Source organism: Corythoichthys intestinalis, chromosome 2 (genome assembly GCF_030265065.1).
Source record: "Corythoichthys intestinalis isolate RoL2023-P3 chromosome 2, ASM3026506v1, whole genome shotgun sequence".
Lineage (NCBI taxonomy): Eukaryota > Metazoa > Chordata > Actinopteri > Syngnathiformes > Syngnathidae > Corythoichthys > Corythoichthys intestinalis.
Genome location: NC_080396.1, coordinates 26,058,438 through 26,077,578, shown reverse-complemented (window position 1 = coordinate 26,077,578; position 19,141 = coordinate 26,058,438). Strand labels below are relative to the sequence as shown.

The following is a 19,141-nucleotide window of genomic DNA, read 5'->3' as shown; positions in this document are numbered from 1 at the left end:
CCAAATCAATTAAGACGCCACTTAAAGACATTAGACCCCAATCTCATTGTTAAGCCGCTTGATTTTTTCAGTGAAAACGTGCCGAATATTGCCAACAATCGTCCTGCTTTGTCAGTGTTATATCAGTAAGCCAGTGAGCATTGTTAGCATGCTAACTGCAAAATAACTCCACACCATTGCAAAGGAGGTAAATACTGTGAGCAGCAAAAATAAAAACTCTCCTGTCCAAGGACACTTTTTTCCCCCTTTTATTCAGATTTGTTTTTTCGGTCAAATTTTTTGGCACATTGTCCTCATGAGTGAATGTTTCTAATCAATTTTAATTTGGTATTATTTACTGATTTTATTACATTTTATTTTTCTGTATCAAATGGTCAAAAATGTACCTTGAGTGCATTTTTTAGTTTGGATGTGAATTTTTTTTTTTTTAAATTCAGGCAAATTGATGCACGTCAAGTCTTCTCTGTTACAAACAAAACAATGTTAATAAAGTTATACTTTATTATAAGTTGATCTATGTTACTTTTTTTCTTTATTAGAAAAAAAGGACACAATGTTAGGCAGATGCGTATTTATAATAGTAATTTTATAGACAAATGACACTATTTACAGTGGCGGCAGAGAGTTTGGGGGGGCGCGAAACATTTACGTCTTCCTTGGGGGGCGTGACAGAAAATAATTGAGAAGCACTGTGTTAACCCATAATAAAGTCATAAAAGAACCAAACTTCATGAATGTTTTTTGTGACGAAGTATCTGTTCCAATCACTCTATCGGAGAAAAATCAGAGTTGTGGAAATAACTGGAAACTCAAGAGAGCCATGACATTATGTTCTTCACAAGTGTATGTAAACTTGTGACCACAACTGTACAGTACATACATACATACATACATATATACATACATACATACAGTGGGGCAAATAAGTATTTAGTCAACCACCAACTGTGCAAGTTCTCCTACTTGAAAAGATTAGAGAGGCCTGTAATTGTCAACATGGGTAAACCTCATCCATGAGAGACAGAATGTGGGGAAAAAAATGAAAATACATTGTTTGATTTTTAAAGAATTTATTTCCAAATTAGCGTGGAAAATAAGTATCACCTACAAACAAGCAAGATTTCTGACTGTCAAAGAGGTCTAACGTCTTCTAACGAGGTCGAACGAGGCTCCACTCGTTACCTGTATTAATGGCACCTGTTTTAACTCATTATCAGTATAAAAGACACCTGTCCACAATCTTTGGTCTTAGCCAAGACCAAAGAGCTGTCGAAGGACACCTGAGACAAAATTGTAGACCTGCACCAGGCTGGGAAGACTGAATCTGCAATAGATAAAATGCTTGGTGTAATGAAATCAACTGTTGGAGCAATTATTAAAAAAATGGAAGACATACAAGACCACTGATAATCTCCTTCGATCTGGGGATCCATGCAAGATCTCACCCCGTGGCGTCAAAATGATAACAAGAACGGTGAGCAAAAATCCCAGAACCACACGGGTAGACCTGGTGAATGACCTACAGAGAGCTGGGACCACAGTAACAAAGGCTAGTATCAGTAACACAATGCGCCGCCAGGGACTCAAATCCTGCACTGCCAGACGTGTCCCCCTGCTGAAGCCAGTACACGTCCAGGCCCGTCTGCGGTTCGCTAGAGAGCATTTGGATGATCCAGAAGAGGACTAGGAGAATGTGTTATGGTCAGATGAAACCAAAACAGAACTTTTTGGTAGAAACACAGTTTCTCGTGTTTGGAGGAGAAAGAATACTGAATTGCATCTGAAGAACACCATACCCACTGTGAAGCATGGGGGTGGAAACATCGTGCTTTGGGGCTGTTTTTCTGCAAAGGGACCAGGATGACTGATTTGTGTAAAGGAAAGAATGAATGGGGCCATGTATCGAGAGATTTTGAGTGAAAATCTTCCATCAGCAAGGGCATTGAAGATGGGACGTGGCTGGGTCTTTCAGCATGACAATGATCCCAAACACACAGCCAGGGAAACAAAGGAGTTGCTTTGTAAGAAGCACTTCAAGGTCCTGGAGTGGCCTAGCCAATCTCCAGATCTCAACCCCATAGAAAATCTGTGGAGGGAGTTGAAAGTCCGTGTTGCCCAACGACAGCCCCAAAACATCACCACTCTAGAGGAGATCTGCATGGAGGAATGGGCCAAAATACCAGCAATAGTGTGTGAAAAGCTTGTGAAGAGTAACAGAAAACGTTTGGCCTCCGTTATTGCCAACAAAGGGTACATAACAAAGTATTGAGATGAACTTTTGGTATTGACCAAATACTTATTTTCCACCATGATTTGCAAATAAACTCTTTAAAAATCAAACAATGTGATTTTCTGTTTTTTTTTCCCACATTCTATCTCTCATAGTTGAGGTTTACCCATGTTGACAATTACAGGCCTCTCTAATATTTTCAATTGGGAGAACTTGCACAATTAGTGGTTGACTAAATACTTATTTGCCCCACTGTACATACATACATACATACATACATACAAGTATTTTTTTTTCCTAGATGGAAACATTGTGGACAAGACAAGCAGTTAGTTTAAACACCTCAAAAGCAATAAAGTTTCAGTTGACGTCTGCGCTATGACTTCCTTGCTCTGAATGTGCAGTTGCCATGGATTTTATTACATTATTTCCTTCTCGTTTCAGAAATAATGAAACGAAATATACTTTTTACTCTTGAAACCGCTTGTAGTTTCATCAAGATAGAAAATATTGGCTGCTTTAGACCACAACGTACTGATATTTAGGATGAACTTGATTTTCCGTCCAGAAGCAGGCAAGTGTTCAGATCGCACCCGTCGCAGTTGTAGAACGGCATTTTTGTCCAAAAGGAATTTTATGAAGAGCTTGAGCACCATCAAGAGCAAGAGCGTGAGAACCATGGATGAGAAAGAAAGTAGCTGTTGGATAGCTATCAGGTCAACGGTGAGAGGTCCAATCACTAATGCTCATAATACATATGCTTTAAAATAAGGAAAGTGATGAAGATTAGATGTGCAATTGCTATGCACGTTGGACAATGAACCGAATAAAAGTACATTAAATTCAGGGTAAAGAAATGTACCATTATGGCACATAAGACTGTAAGGATTCTTTGTAGCTAAACTCCAAAAATGTTTACAGTGAGGAGCTTTTTTTTTTTCAAGCATGTAACAAGATGTTCGAATTAACAGGTAAGACACTATTTCATGAGTCATGCTTTTTTAACATTTAGAGAGAAAAACTATTGGGATATACTAGTTGAAATCTTTCTCACACATTTCCCTTGGGGTTGTTCTCTAATGGGTGAACATGTAACCTTCCCAGAGGGGGACCGTGTTCTATAAGAAGAGACAAACAGCTGTTCTATTAACATCAGTTTTCACCTCACGACGCTCAAGGGAGACATGACTGAGGCTCTTGTTATGGGCAAGGTGAGACAAAAAAGGTGGAATGTTGTCTTTAGATGTTCAGAGGGAAATTATGAACATTTTCAGTTTGTGTCGTACCCAACGGCATTGTAATGAAAATGCATTCCTAATATTTTTCCTCACCAGTCAAGTGGGACATAGAACTTCAGTGACCTATTGATCTATCATGTTTTGCTGGCTGAAGGTCAGAGAAGAGTGACTGCCAACCTTAGTTTTCTCAAAATTGGAGACGGGCAAAGTGGGAAAAGGTAAAAGGAACCATTTAGTTATATATATACAGTATACACACACACAAATTAGGAGTTGTTGTATCTAGTGTACATATGATTTTAAGGAGGCTCACGGTAAATGTTTGAGTAATCGAGGGAGCCATCTGATGAGCTACTTTAAAATTTAAAAAACTACAAATATCAGTGAAACTGTCTTTTAACACCAGCTTAAAAGCCAGCAATACTGATTTCCATCGAGTTCTTTAAGCATGCAATTCCTTGAAAGCCTAAAACAACTCTTACCTGTATGCTGTACCACTTTCCTGCTCTGCCTGGTTTTTAACTCTGCATTTCTACAGGCTCCACAACACACACCAGCATGAACCCCTCCTGAGAGGACATAGGCAACCACAGGAGTACCAAATACAGACACTTTCAACCACCTCCTTGGCTACAGCCTCCCGCCCCCTCTCAGTCAAAACACCAGCCGTAATCCCAGACACGTGCCAGAGAGCTACTGAAGTTAACTGTGTTCAGCCACTGGACTGAACCAGGAGGCAGTCTTTGTGCTGCTGGCTAAGGCTCCTCTATCCACTGCCAAGTAGAATCCGAACACACTATATAAGGCCAAGACAGCAGCTTGTGGATGCTTGGTGCCCAAAGCAAGACGTTAACTGTATGTTAATCTTTTTCTCTCAGAGCACTGTCTAATTCCCCTGTCCGCTCTCCTTCTGTCCTCACTTTCTTCAAAGCAGCTGCTGAAAGAGAATACCTATCATTGCAACAACAACATCCTGATACATCATTATACTCGGGGAAAACAGAATCAAAATACACTCTCCAGCCACAACATAAGATAACTAACACAATGGGACCAAACCTGTAGCCTGTATAAGAAACCATCTGTTTTCTACAGGGTGACCCAAAAAAAAGTTTACACTCAGTTGACTGCTTCTTTAAAAGCCATTGAAACATATCTAAATAGGTTGTCATGCTTAAGTGATTCATTAAGGTCACTCAATGCAGCTGGTAATCTCTCGTCTCTACAATTCCTGTGCTTCTGCTGAAAATGAAGAAAACTTTAGCTGTACCTGAATTGCTGCGTGCCGGTCTGGCACCTACTGAGATTGCAGCAAATCTGAGAATATCCAGATGTGCAGTCTACAAAGTTAAAAAGAAGCTGAAAGATACTGGAACAGCCTCACGAAAACCTGGGTCTGGAAGTGCCCGATCTGTGGGGAACAAAAAGTTGATTGACAAGGTGATATGTGGCCACCCAGAGTCCAGATCTCAATCCCCTGGATTACAGCATATGGACAACTGTGGAGGACAGTGCCTCTAAGAAGCCACATACTTCTGTGGCAGCCTTGGAGAGGTCCATTGTTAGATCTTGGGAAAAGATGACAGCATCCTACATAAAGAAGACCTGTCAAGCGTTCCGCAGGCGCCTGGAGGCTGTTGTGACACTTAAGGGAGGACACATTGAAAAATAGAGTGTACTGTACATGTTCTTTACAATAATGTATAATTTGTGATTAAATTCTAATTCTAAGATGAATAAACATGGCATTTAAGTTGTATTATGGCAGTGTAAACTTTTTTTTGGGTCACCCTGTACAGTGCTTTCCTCAGTCATTAGGGTTGGCCTTAAAGTGATCAAGACGTGAAAAAGCATGTTTATTTCATAATACATGCTGTATCTTATGCTCCTGAATGAAATGGACCACTTGGGTGTGTGCGGATGTGACCAATATATTTTATTCAACTTTTGAAGCCTGTGCCATGAAATTGAGTAACTTTCCTTTAGCGTCTCAGATTGAGGAAAAAGGCGGAAGATACATCGTTGGCTGAAAACAACTTCACTATACAGCCGTATTGCATAGAGAAGGACTGCAGATTCAGCTGATTTTGAGGATTAATTTATTTTTCGTGCTATGCTGAAATCATGCATTGCAGCCTTTTTTCCAACATCGTTAAGAGTGGTGTGAGCCTTTTTCGGTTCCCAAAAAGATCCTGTTCACCGCAGAAAAACAAGTCCAACGAGTAAGCGAAGTGTTTAATGTCAAATACTGGAATCAGGTAAGAAGTTTTATTAAGGAGGTGGCTTGCATTTTGTGGGTAAACATGCTCACTGCCAGAGAAGGCAGCACAGCGGGAGTGCTTGCCTCCGTTGGCCGGCGTCCATTGCGTGCGACAAGCCATTAGACTCCGGCTACTGCAGGGGTCCCCATCTGCCGGGCCGCGGACCGGTACCGGGCCGCACAGAAATAATAATTTATTAATGATCGCATTATGGCCGAATTAACCCTGTGCCTCTGTTTTACACACCGATATCCCTGTCTACTCTAGATATAATACTACAGGATAAATTACAATGTCGTCATGGAAATCCATTGATTGGACTGCTAGCAGTACATCTTGTTTTGTGTATATATCTATAGGCGCTTGTCCTCGATAATAACGTATTACAAGGCCGCGGGCGCAGCACATTTGTTCCCGGAAATAATTAGCCCCCACACGAGCGAAGATAACTGGAAAACAGACGTCTTTGGAGATATTTTTTTACGGCGAAAAGGGCACCTGACGAGCCAGAAGATGAGCCTACAACCTCGAAGACCCACAAACTGCGAAGGAGTGGATTCGTGACCCGTTTGTGAATAAAGCGAGTGATTCAAGCATGTCTGTGCAACAGGAGGTTCAGCTTGTAGAGATCACAAATGACGGCGACCTTAAACGTACATTTGAAACAACAACTCAACCGAGGTTCTGGATTAAAGTCATTCCGGAATATCCTGACATCGCTACGAGAGCATTGAAAACCTTGCTACAATTTCCAACATCGTATCTTTGTGAAGCGGGCTTCTTAATTAATGCTTAATGACAAGGCAAAGTCGTTAATGGTGAGAGAGCGGTATGGAGTTGTGTGCAGCTAACATGGCAGGGTGTATCTGAGGAGAACTTTTCTACATGTCCTTCCATGATCAAATGTAAGTTAATCTTCCTTTCTTTAAAGAAAATATGTAGTGTTTACTCTGGATTCGGTGCATTTGCGGCCATGATTAACGTTACGCGCATGCGCAGAACCTCATCGTTGCAATTTTTGATGGGTTGCGAAATTTGTCAGAACACCGGCCCGTGACAAAAAGACCCAGATAACACCGGTCGGTGGTGCAAAAAAGGTGGGGGACCCCTGGGCTAGTGTGTCCGTTCAAAGTGCTCCATTATCAGCTTGGGCTTGCACCGTCCCCATCGTTTCGCGCGTGTCCGTCTACAGTGAGCTATTTTCGGTTCGGGCTCGCATCGTCCCCCGACATGACCATTACTTCTCCCATGCCCACCGCAAGTGGGCCATTTTCGTCTCGGAAGCTGGAGTGCAGCAGGAGACTACTAGACGTTCGCCAATACTTGCTTGGGTGTGGCGAGACTGCTTGCCGAGGCCACCGCAGGGGGAATGACAAGAGCTGTTGTCGTCCACTGAAACTTGTTCGCCAGAAGAGGCTGGCCGACCAGTGAAGGCAAACATTCCTGATGCCATGTGTGACAATGTGTTAGTCAGGCCAGTAAACAGTTTTGTGTGATTTGTTGTGTTCGGAAGCTTTTACTTTCGTATAACTTTGTGTTAATGAGTTTTTACTTACTGGGTATGTTTCCCATATATGTATACATGGGCTAATCTTATCTTTAGGTATATTGAGTTCTTGAGTTCTTGGGTGGGATGTCGATTGCTGTCAGCTATATGTCAGCCTTTTCTTAGTCGCCACAACCTTGAAAAAGCAATTCATGCTTTTATAAGCTCAAGGCTGGACTACTGCAATGCACTTTATGTTGGCCTCCGCAAGTCCTCGATTTCTCGTCTGCAACATGTTCAAAATTCTGCTGCTCGATTTTTAACAGGTACACCTAGACGTGAACATATTACCCCCGTGCTATCATTACTCCGCTGGCTTCCAGTCCATTTTAGAATTGATTTAAAACTTTTACTGTTTGTTTTTAATTCCATTAATGGCCAGGCTCCATCTTATTTATCGGAAATTTTAACCTTCTGTAACTCTGGCAGGACTCTTCGCTCGACCGGCCAGCTTGTACACGTTCCGAGGTCGAAACTTAAACAGTAGGGAGACCGGTCTTTTGCGGTTGCTGCCTCCAGGCTGTGGAATAGCCTTCCCCCTGAAATCCGCACCACTACGGATCTAGGTCTTTTTAAGTCTTGGTTAAAACACACCTTTTCAGATTCGCCGTTTACACAGATTAAGATAGCCTGGTTTTATTTGCTTAAGGGTTTTTAATGTTTTTGGATTTTATCGGTTTTATTGTTTTATTTGCTGGACTTTTATCACGATGCGCTGTCTTTGTTTCATTTTTTTTTTCTTAATGTCATTGTATAATATTTTCCTGCCTTTTATCTATCTTGAGCCATGTTTTGTTGTAAAGCACTTTGAGGGCCTTTCAGGTTTTGTAAAGGGCTATATAAATAAATTTGATTTTGATTTGATTTCACCGGACTCCAGTTTGTCTGTGTTGACAAAACTGAATCAAGATGTATTTTTGTGGAGTTGTTCGGTAATAATTTTTTAAATTGATAACCTATATCCCAATATTGTCCAACTCCAAAAATACCCTGGTGTCTTTTGAAAGCTCTCTGGTCTTGCCCGTGGTACCAGTTGGATTATGAATGACTGTGGGGTGCACAGCTGACAATAAAGAGCTCAAACGGGTTTTGGGTGGGTCATTACTCATGGGGTAAAGGTGGACTTTTTTTTAAGGTAGACTGACAACTCTTTCAGTGTCATCATTATTGCTGATTCTCAGGGGTACAAATAGTCATGAACCCCAGTAAATTACAAATTAATTATTGAAAAATAATACAACTTGAGTTCTGGAATTTTTTTTTTGCACTAATTAAAGGCCTCAGCCAGTTGTCTAAAGTCCACCTATGTGCAGAAAAGGATTCAAACCTAAAAACTTCTCCCAGGAGTAAACATTTCTTGCTTGCGTGCCACTTTTAGACTACAAATGATTAAAAAGAAGTTAGCTGCCAAAAATTTAATTGGGGAAAAAACGAGTTGTGAGAAAGTCTTTTATTTTTATTATTATTATAATTATAAATGGGAGAATGCACTTGTAGCTGCAGTATACTACAATGATTTAACATCAACATCACAGCACCCACTGTATGAAAACAACATGACAGTATAATTCAAATGAATATGAAGTGATCCTGTTATAGTGTGCTTCAAACTTCGCGCCCTCAGTCCATCGCAGATTTTTTTCAGTAAAAAAAAAAAATTACAGTATTTTTTTTAAAATGTTAAGATATATGCATGCATACACATATAAATCAATGTAAACATACTGTATAATGGGTGTGTGTTTTTTTGGGGGGGGGAATGTCTTATATGTATAAATACAATGAACACACTATATATAGATTTTTTTGATGTAAATAAGCTCTGCCTTTAGATTTTCGCGGTGGGGTTTGGTCCCCATTAACTGCGAAAAACGAGGGATCACTGTGATACAAAACATGTAAAAAGATGTACGTATACACAAAACACTACATACCATTCTCATTTAACAAACTCTACTGTATACGAGCTGCAATCGTTCCCACTTTTATTCTCATACATAGCTGGAACCAAACCCATGTCCGCATCTCTCTATAAAAAGTATTTAAGACTTTCTAAACCAATATGACTTCAGAATGAAGTGTACTGTAATTGTGGGAGAACACATATGGCATTCTTTTGCGAAAACATGCAAGTGATATTTTTGGAAACAAAGACTCAGTAGTGCAGTTATGCACTTTATCTATGTTGTTTAGGAATATTCAAACACCCATTCCCCTCCCAACCTCCTTTGAAACCTACAAGGCCAAACTCCTTCTTTGAATCCAAGTCACCAAAAACCACTGCGACAGCAATCTAACACACAAGTACAAACCAGGGCGAAAAAAACAAACAAACAAAAAACGTAACGATAGACTCCTTTGCATCATCAGTGATAAAGAGTTGACACAAGACTGACTCATCTTGCTGAGTGGAATATATTAATTATATAGATGCCAAACGTTGGCAACATCAAACCTTCTTGACAACCTCATTCAAATCATTATGGGCCCCATTAAAACACTATAAACAGCATAAAATGTGAGAACAGCAGCATTAAAGCATTCAAGAAAATACTCGTGTGGTTAACGATGTAAAGAATGAGATGCTAAAGCAACTAATAAACATCAAAAATATATATAATGATTTCCACTGGTGACACATTTACTATTACAAGGTCAGCACCTGAACATAAAACCATAGTTTCCACACATAAGGAATTAAATAATGTGCTGCATTAAAAGATCTCCCGTTCAACATCAGTCATAATGACTTTTCCTGGTTTGAGGTGGGTTTTTGTTGTTGTTTTATTATTACACTCCTGCAGACATATTTGAGCCAAAGGGCAGGGAATAAGAATGTTTTAGTTGAGAATCTGCGGAGAGATTAGGGTGACAACAATTTTTAAACCATGCTTCCAACCAACATAAACCACTAAACGTAGCCTTTTTCAGCTCAAGCTGTCTAGCCATCACTCTGTCCTTCCTCAGTCATTTGTTCTGTTTTCCACTGCGCTCTGGGATCATGTGGTGACATTAAAGAGTTGGAGCAAGAAAAACAGATAGACCCTAGTGGGCCTCCTGGAGGAAATGTGAGCTATATGCCATCCATTATGAGAAGTGAATTTTGTACACATCACTTCACATCACTGTATTTCTCTTGCACGCATATGACAGCGTGTAAAGTAAAATTCACGCTGGGGTTTGAATATAAAAGTCAGAAGTACTGTCAATCTATAGGTTAACTCTTTTTGTGTGTTGTTTATGTCACCAGCTACTTTATAGTGTTAATTATTAGAGGTGGGAATCATTGGGCACCTAACGATTCGATTACGATTCAGAGGCTCCGATTCGATTTTAAATCGATTATAGATGTTAACACCCCGCCCTTTTAATGTGTTGTACATTAGTTCCAAAATCGTACAAACATCCAAATTTCAGTATCAAGTTAACAGTTAAAAACAGTAAAATATTCAAGTCCCCCATTCTGTATCAGCAGCTTTAAACTACATTCAATTAATTTAATAATGTGATCAACCGTTAGTTGTTAAAATTGCTCCTGTTATTCCATAATTTCCCTTCTGTCTGCTTTTGACATGTCAAAGTTTTAAAACTGTTTCATCATTAACGATAGATTCAAGCCAAGATTTTGCCAATTTAGGAGTATTTTAGATAAAAAGTTAATTAGGTTCGCTACAACAGAGCCTTCTAGAGAATTCTACTGCTTTAAGATGGCGGCTGTTTACTAACGTGGCAACTACTAAATGGCAAGTCTGTCATTTCGCATCTGGTTTCCTTACATGCTCGACCGCCGCCGTCGTCAGTCATTTTGCATCTAGTTCTACATATATGTGATATCTACCGTAGCCGTATGTGGCCGTATGTTTGTAGGAACTAGCAACTGGGCATTGTTTGAAGCAGCTGTCGGCCGCAGTCAGGTATTATTGTTTTTTTATCTAGCGGCATGAGTTGAACATGATACATATTTACTCCCGGTCCGTTCCTCGTTGCGTCCTGAAGACCGCGCTGACTGCGTTTTAGTTCTGCTTTACCTCGTATATTTCGATAATCGGAATTTGGATGGAATCGTTCTCGAATCTTCCACGGCCACAGGAAAGTGTCTCTCTAAGACATACAGTAGTCTTTTTATGACGTATGTATTAAGTGTACGCTCTTATTGTATCGTGCCATGCTATACTGCTAAGGTACAGTGATCCCTCGGTACTTCGCGCTTCAAACTTCGTGCCCTCAGTCCATCGCACATTTTTTTTCAATTAAAAACAAAATAAATAAATACAGATGACCTGTCCTGAGCCGATCACGTAGTCTCACTCTCCCTCCCTCCCTCCCTGCCCCTGCTCTTTGTTCCTCAGAGAGTGAACTGGAGTTGCTTATTAAAGTAAACAATGATTACCAGACGGTTAAGCTTTGCTTTTGCCAGAGACTCAACCGCCAAAGCGCCGCATGCGTCAATCATCGTTTAACCTGTCAAACAGTGTTGTGGCAACTCATTGTGTGTAAGTGAGCAGCTGAGTGGACTCCATTAATAAAGCATTAAATAAAGACAAGCATTTTTTACTTTTTTTAAATGGATTGGGTGTCTACTTTTTTCTTGTTTAAAAATAATTCTGCCGGACAGTAACATGTTTAAAACGTATCATAATTATTACATTTAAAGTGCTTGAAAACCACGCTACTTCGCGGTTTTACACTTATAACGGCGGGTTCTGGTCCACATTAACCGCGAAAAACAAGGGGTCACTGTACATCGATCACGATCGACTGGTCAGTCTCAAACAGTGTATCAGTCGATCGCGTCTTCGTTTGGGAAAATACGTCTGCTTATCAAGCTTTTCCGTACTTTTGGATTTGTCTTTTGATGAGATTGACAAATGGGTAAACCAATCAAGCTTTAGTGGATGAACCAATGTCAGAGCCCATAGAGTCTGTCTCCCACCCTGCCTGACGTCAATCCTTCAATAGACATTCATGAAAACAAATCAGATTTCAGTTTGGACGTCTCACAACAACCTTGTCCACGTCTGCAAAACATCTTCAAATTTCTGTCTCAGCAAGGGCAAAACGCATGCCAAATTAAGTAAAGTTCAGCAAATCTACGACTTCCAGAATTAGTTGTCTCCCTTACTATGTCTTATTGAGGCACCTTCTTTCCTTCCAAAGCACTAAGTACTAATCGGGAGATGAGGCAGTGATGGAGGAGTAAAAATAAAAAATCCCACAACCAGTATGTGATTCATAAAAAAAATAAAAAAATAAAAAAAACTGTCTTACCTTCACTTCACATTTTTTATGACAGGAAAGCTGACAAGCTGTAAGGAAGAAAGACAAATATTATTTGTTATATAACCGCAAACTAAAACATACCCTACATACAGACCCTGCCATATATTTTTTTGGTCAAGCATGATGCTAAACCATTACACTGGAAGGAAAACTGCAGTCAGTTTGCATTCTAGTATAGCACATGCTGAAGTGTGGTGCTGCCCCTAAGTGGCAAATTTGCAAACTCCCACCATGTGCAACACATTAGAAAGCAATTGGGTGATTTAGTATATACAAGGTTTGTTTATTTCAGGGGGGTGTCCAAACTTTTTCTTTCAAGTAAAGCACACCGAAGAAATTGAAAGATGTTAGGAAATGTAAACAATGATGACAAATCAATTCTTTTCAGATACTGTATGTATATGCTATATGGTAGCAACCAATAACAATTGGACAAGTGTGTTAATCATCTTTGTGCAAGTAACACTTGCTCTAACCACAACGCAGTGTATGGAAGAACAAAAGAGGGATGGAAGCAACTCATGCGCTCTCTTTCACATTTCCCCATTTTCTCTCACTGTTCCTCCTCTATCTACCACCCCACTTTCCCTCTTATCTAGGCTAATTCAGCAGCAGCTGCAGTAGCCGTGCTAATTTTAACAGCAAATCCTTAGCCAAAGCCCCAAACCACCCTGATCTCCTACTGCTGGGGCTTAGCGTTTGTCAGCTCGGCTTTGCCTTCAGTTAGCACATAAATTTGCACTTTTACCACAAAAGAACGACGACGTATGTTTTGCACAACCCTGAAAAAATAAAATAAAATAAAATAACACACACACAGTAGAGTACATAGGATCACTACTTGACATACACAGGGATGGGCCAGAATTTCCTGAACATCATCAGCCTAAGTTCAGTGAGGCATGGTAATGTTTCTGGCAGGCGTGATGGCAATTTGCTGAACTAAACGGACAAAGTAGGTCGTCAGCTGCAGCAGCCATTTCCAGTGTGACAAAAGAGGCAAAGGAAAAGTTGCCACCAGATACATCATCAATTGATTATGTGGGAAGCTGGAAGAACGGTCAGAATAATATTCCATAACCAGAGCAATAATATAACAACCACGTCGATGATCAGCAGGGGCGTCACCAGGGGTGACCCAAAGAAAACTGGATGTAGTACTAATTGTAGTCTGGGCACCACTTATGGTATCCCATTCATATAGCACTGATGTGTTCTAAGTTTATCCTTTGTGTTGTTACCTCCTCTTTCACCTTAATAAAAAATAAATAAATAAATAAATAAGTGGTTTTGTTCCTAGGGGACGCTACACACATTTACGCATATTTCGATTTATTTTATTTTATTTATTTTTTTTTTTATTTTATCAAAGTTTTCACCAGTGTTCACCTGGCTGTTGAGTTTGGTGAGTTTTGCATTCTGAGGGGGTCAAAGTAGGGCTCAAATTGTCGGCGGGACAAAGAATGACTGCTAGGAGGCGCTACATAATGTATTTGGAATTTGTCTTTACACGGTATCAAAGACTGCACCTGTCTTGACCTGCCTGCCGATTTTGGTGTATTTTCAAGCATTCTAAGGGGGTCAAATTGAGCTCAAAAGGGCTGCGGAACAAAGCATAACTATAATAATAATTATTATAAAACCAAGGAACCACAATAGGTTACCTAAAAAAACACATTGTCACCTGCATGTCCATACACTTCAGTAATGGATGTGTTCTAAGTCAAATAAAATAAAATCAACTTTTATTTGTTTAGACCAAATCATAACAACAGTTATCTCAAGGAGAAAACAAAACATGGTGCAGTAGCCCTACGCTGGATTTCGACTTACTTGAGCATTGTAGCTTTTTTTTTTTTTTTTTTTTGCCCCACCAGGTAAGACTAATGCCCACCCACACCTGGCATCCTGGTAACACCATTTATGATCAGCCACGCTGTTTTGAATGGAACTCACCTTTGCAGATGAGACCCTCCTTTGTGATGGCCTGCTTGCATATATCACAGCTCTTGGCCTTCTTAAATGGCTTCAGCTTGAAGGAATGTGTATGGACCCCTTCCAGCTCGTCAGGCTAAGAAGAAGCAGAGAAGATCATTAACACTCATTGTGGTCACCTTCACATTCGTCCATTGTCATCTTAACAGCATAGTCGTGTTAGGGGAAATTTACATGAAGACGCTCTGACTGAATCAAAAGAAAATGCCCCATTACAGATTACAGATCGATTTAAATCTCCATTCGAATGATGCCGCAAGTCCATGAGAATACGATGTGGTATTCCTGGCATGCAGTAGGTAGTTCAGTTTTAAAACGCGACAGCCAATACACAAGCTGCTGTGACAACATCCTCCTCGGCTCAGATTGTCGTTGCAGAAAACCGATTCTTTTTCAATACTTCTAACAGTGAAGAGATAATGCAGCTTGGCAATTTTCTGGTTGGACTGAAAATTATATAAAAAAAAATAAATATCGGTGCTGTCAGTTAATAACTGCATTTACGCAAAAACCCCCTTTGATACAATTTAAAAATTTTTTTTTTTTTTTTTTTTTTACACAACATTGACACGACACTCCCCACAACAATGCAAACACCAACACCAAACATAAAAGATAAATATAACTAGTGAGCACCAAACGAGCCTGTCTTCCCCACTATCATGATGAGTCAAAGTTCCACATTATACCCTTTTTTTTTTCCCTGTAAGTCAGCCACTTCCCCCAGTTTTTCCAAAACAAATATTCCTTTATCTTTAACCTATATCAGACATGTCAGACAGGCCAAATGCGGCCCGCTGTCAAACTTCGTCCGGCCCCCAGCCTCTGTCATAAAATCAATTACGTCTGGCCCGCACACAGACTTAATAAATTGGTCAGCAGTGCTGCTACCACCATATGAAGTAGCTTGCACAATAAATGCTGCTCCTCATTTACCCACTAAAAGGCAGCAGCACTCTAACCAACATTACCTTGTGTGACCCTTTACTTCCAATTTTCTAAAATGCCGACAATCAACAAAAAAAAAGAAAGTTGACTGCGACGGCCGACACTTCAAGGATAGGTGGAAATTGGAGTATTTCTTCACTAAAATACGCAACAACTCGGTCTGCCTCATTTGGAAAGACAGTAGCTGTTTTTAAAAAGTTCAATGTGAGGCGATAATACCAAACAAGACACGCTGACATGTACGACAAGATTATAGGGAAGATACGCAGAGAGAAATTGAAGCAACATGAAGCTAGTTTAATTTCCCAGCAGCAGTATTTCGCAAGAGCCCGAGAGTCAAAAGAGAACGCCACAAAGGCCAGTTGCGAGATTGTTGAAATTATTAATTAAAAAATAATAATAAAGCAAATGTGACACACAGAATGGCTTGCTAAAATTTGCTTAAATATATTGTTCTACGTAAAGGACGTCAGCCAAGGTCGGCCCCCCACATTTTTACCACACCAAATCTGGCCCCCTTTGCAAAAAGTTTGGACACCCCTGACCTATATGTTAGCCGTTTCATGTCAAGTATTTCGTCCAATATTAGCAGCCATTGACCATGTGTTGGAGATTGAGTTCTTAACCAGTTCTTTGTTATGGCCTTTTTCGCAGCCACAAGGAGAATTTTCACAATGTACAGGTCCGTTTTGTGTATGACATCCTCGAAAAGTCCCAGATATAGTACCTGGCAGGATTTGGGAATCGTGTATCCCAACATATCACAGAGAGCTGAGTGAACCTTCTCCCTGAATGATTGAATATTGATGCACGTCCAAAATATATGTGTATGGTCTGGATTCATGCCATTGCATCGTCTCCAGCAAGATTGTTGACTATTCATTTGTTTACTTTGAATTTTAGGTGTGATGAAATAACGAATTAAATTTTTCCAATTGAATTCCTTCCATTTAGGAGATTGTGATGTTGTTAAATGTGATCGCCACATGTTGTTCCATTTCTCCTCCGGTATCAGTTCGATACAATTTGATACAATTTTTTTTAACGTGCGATTAATTATGGCCCTTCGCAGTTCCAGCTTCAAGACTATGTGCATGCCCCATTGGCAGTCAGAGGGAAATACTGGTTCTCAGACGAAACCTAATTTTGGATTTTAATGACCAATATGCGGCACGTTGAGGCGGCGTGAAGAGTTTAAACCTGCCATGGTTGTTTTCAAGCTTGTGTGGATGCAAATACAGCGATTAACCTCCCGGCACTGGGCACTGCTCTTGGGCTCCCCAAGACACACCACTGTATATATGGGCAAAAGCACATGGAGGATCGGGATGGATTCCCCTTGTCAGACGCAACATACCTTTGGCTGTTTTAGCCCAAAATGTGGCACTTAGAGGCAGATTGTGATATTTATTGTCATTTATTGAGCTGTGATGCACAGATAAACTGTGAATGAACGTGTGGAATGAAAGAACGTGGACATTTTTGAGCACCACAAGAACTCCCAGCATGGAGGCTTCGGGCGGTTCACGCTCCTCTCGCGGCCGCCCGAAGCTCTCCGTTTTCGAGCATGACGACACAGAGGATCGGGGTGAAATCCACATTCTTATGGAAAACGAAACTTTGGTGTTTTAACCCAAAATATGGCTTTCTGAGGTGATTTTACTGCTGCAAATACCCCTAAAATGCAGATATCAAGTATAGAAATGCTCTGGAAGAGAAGCATTTTGGTGAGTTTATTTATTTTATCTAATTTTTCAACTTTTTGGAGAATTTTATTTCATATATAACATTAAACCAATAACAACAAATGTTAGATTTCATTCAGGTATACATGTACAATACAGGTCTAAAGTTTGGACACACTTTCTCATTTGTGTGTTTTCTTTATTTTCATGACTAACTATATTGTAAATTCTCACTGAAGGTAATAAGACTATGAATGAACTTGTGTGCAATAATGTACTACGCAAAAAAGGTGAAATAATTAAAAACGTGTAATATTCTAGTATCATCTAAGTAGCCACCCTTTGCTCTGATTACATTTTTTGCACACTCTTGCCATTCTCTTGATGTGCTTCAAGAGGGAGTCGCCTAAAATGTTTTTTTTACTTCATAGGTATGCCTTTTCAGTGTTAATTAGAGGAATTTATTGCTTTATCAATGGGGTTGGGACCATCATTTGTGTTGCATTGAATTTGGTTTGTCCAAACATTTGGCCCGTACTGTATATAGAAATGTAAAGCATCTAAATTAAAGATATATAAAATAGATTGGATGAAAAAAAAATTAAGTGGAAACTCCACGCAGGATCTCTGCTTTCAATATTTGATCTCACAACTGTGAGCGGACGTGCTTTTATTTATTTGAAGTTATTTGGAGGAAAATGGATGTTAAATTCATATTTACAAATGTAAAGTTGCCCAACTCTTGCTTCTAAAGAAGCTTAAATTTGAATTATGTAAGCTAAGCACATCGGTCAACTCCTGTGCTAATAGGCGTACATTTAAAACTTAAATCTATAATCATTTTTGCATTGAAGAAAATGAAAAAAAATGCGATTAATTAACTATGGACTGCATGTGATTGATCTTTTAATTAGCACAAGTAGTAAAATTTGATTAAATAATGGGACAGAAATCAATGATTTTTTTCTTTACAAAAGAAAGTGAGTTAACCACGAATTAACTATGCAAAAATGGGATTAAAGCATCAGTTTTCAGTTTGGTTGATTTTAGTGACGCCGGTGCACAAAAGCGGTAGTGTTTTGTCATGACTGCTTTTCCCGTGAGGACCAGCGCTGCGTTACCCATGAGGACCAGCGCACACCCGCAAAGTGTTGTAAAATCCCGAATGAATCAAAATCAATCTCCCGTTCGCCTGCAGATGGATTAAACAACATTTCTGTTTCCAGTGGCTGTGTGAAGGATGAAAAGTAATAAGGTAATGAATCCAGTTGTGACTAAAGAATAGCATATGCAAGTTAGCAACCATGTGGCTCCACCCTCCTCAAAGTTAATTTTTGCTGGTGAAAGCGATACAGACCCCCTAAAGATATAAAACAGGTGTCATTCAACTAGTTGTCAGTCAACATATTATCACAAATGTTATGACAATATTTTATAAAAGTTGAAAAGTTACCTAGTGTTGCTTTAACTGAGATTAAAAATTGTAATATTAACGCTGTCAGGTAAATGCTTTAATAATGGCGTTAACGCAAATCCCAAAATAATTTTTTTGAATGCGTGATTAATTATTGCCCTTCCCACCCCCTGTAGGTTGGACCTCAAGTCAACACATGCACTCTCATTGCCGCCAAAGCTGGCTCAGAAAGCCAGTGTGAAATCCTGGGTTATCAGGCGAAACTTAATTTTGGGTTTTAATGGCCAAAATGGAGCATGTTGAGGTGGCTTGACGAGTGTGAATCCGCTTGGCGCAACCTATTATGGTCATTTTCGAGCATGTTTGGAAGAACATACAGCCATGAACCTCAAGCTGGTGATCACTGGTGTCAAACTAATTCCAAAAAGGAAACCAATGAAGAGGACACCTTTTCACTAATCTGATCTCCTGCAAGTGTAATCAGTTGATTGCAGCTAGGTTCTGCTTGATTCAGCAGAAAATTAATTGATTTAACCGTTGGCGC

General features: G+C 39.8%; 1 protein-coding gene across 11 annotated transcripts in view; it reads right to left on the bottom strand.

The window, feature by feature from the left end:
* The window catches only part of tns1a (tensin 1a), a 96,860-nt gene that overhangs the window by 52,023 nt on the left and 25,696 nt on the right, over window positions 1–19,141 (bottom strand). For 10 of the 11 annotated variants that reach the window (XM_057818041.1, XM_057818040.1, XM_057818042.1 and 7 more), the window contains 2 exons: window positions 14,512–14,626; window positions 12,544–12,581 (listed from right to left, as the gene is read on the bottom strand). In XM_057818041.1, the coding sequence (XP_057674024.1) occupies window positions 12,544–12,581; window positions 14,512–14,626 (153 nt within the window). Of the gene's footprint in view, window positions 1–3,950; window positions 4,474–12,543; window positions 12,582–14,511; window positions 14,627–19,141 lie in introns of those variants that run through there. The other variant, XM_057818053.1, reaches the window with a different exon arrangement.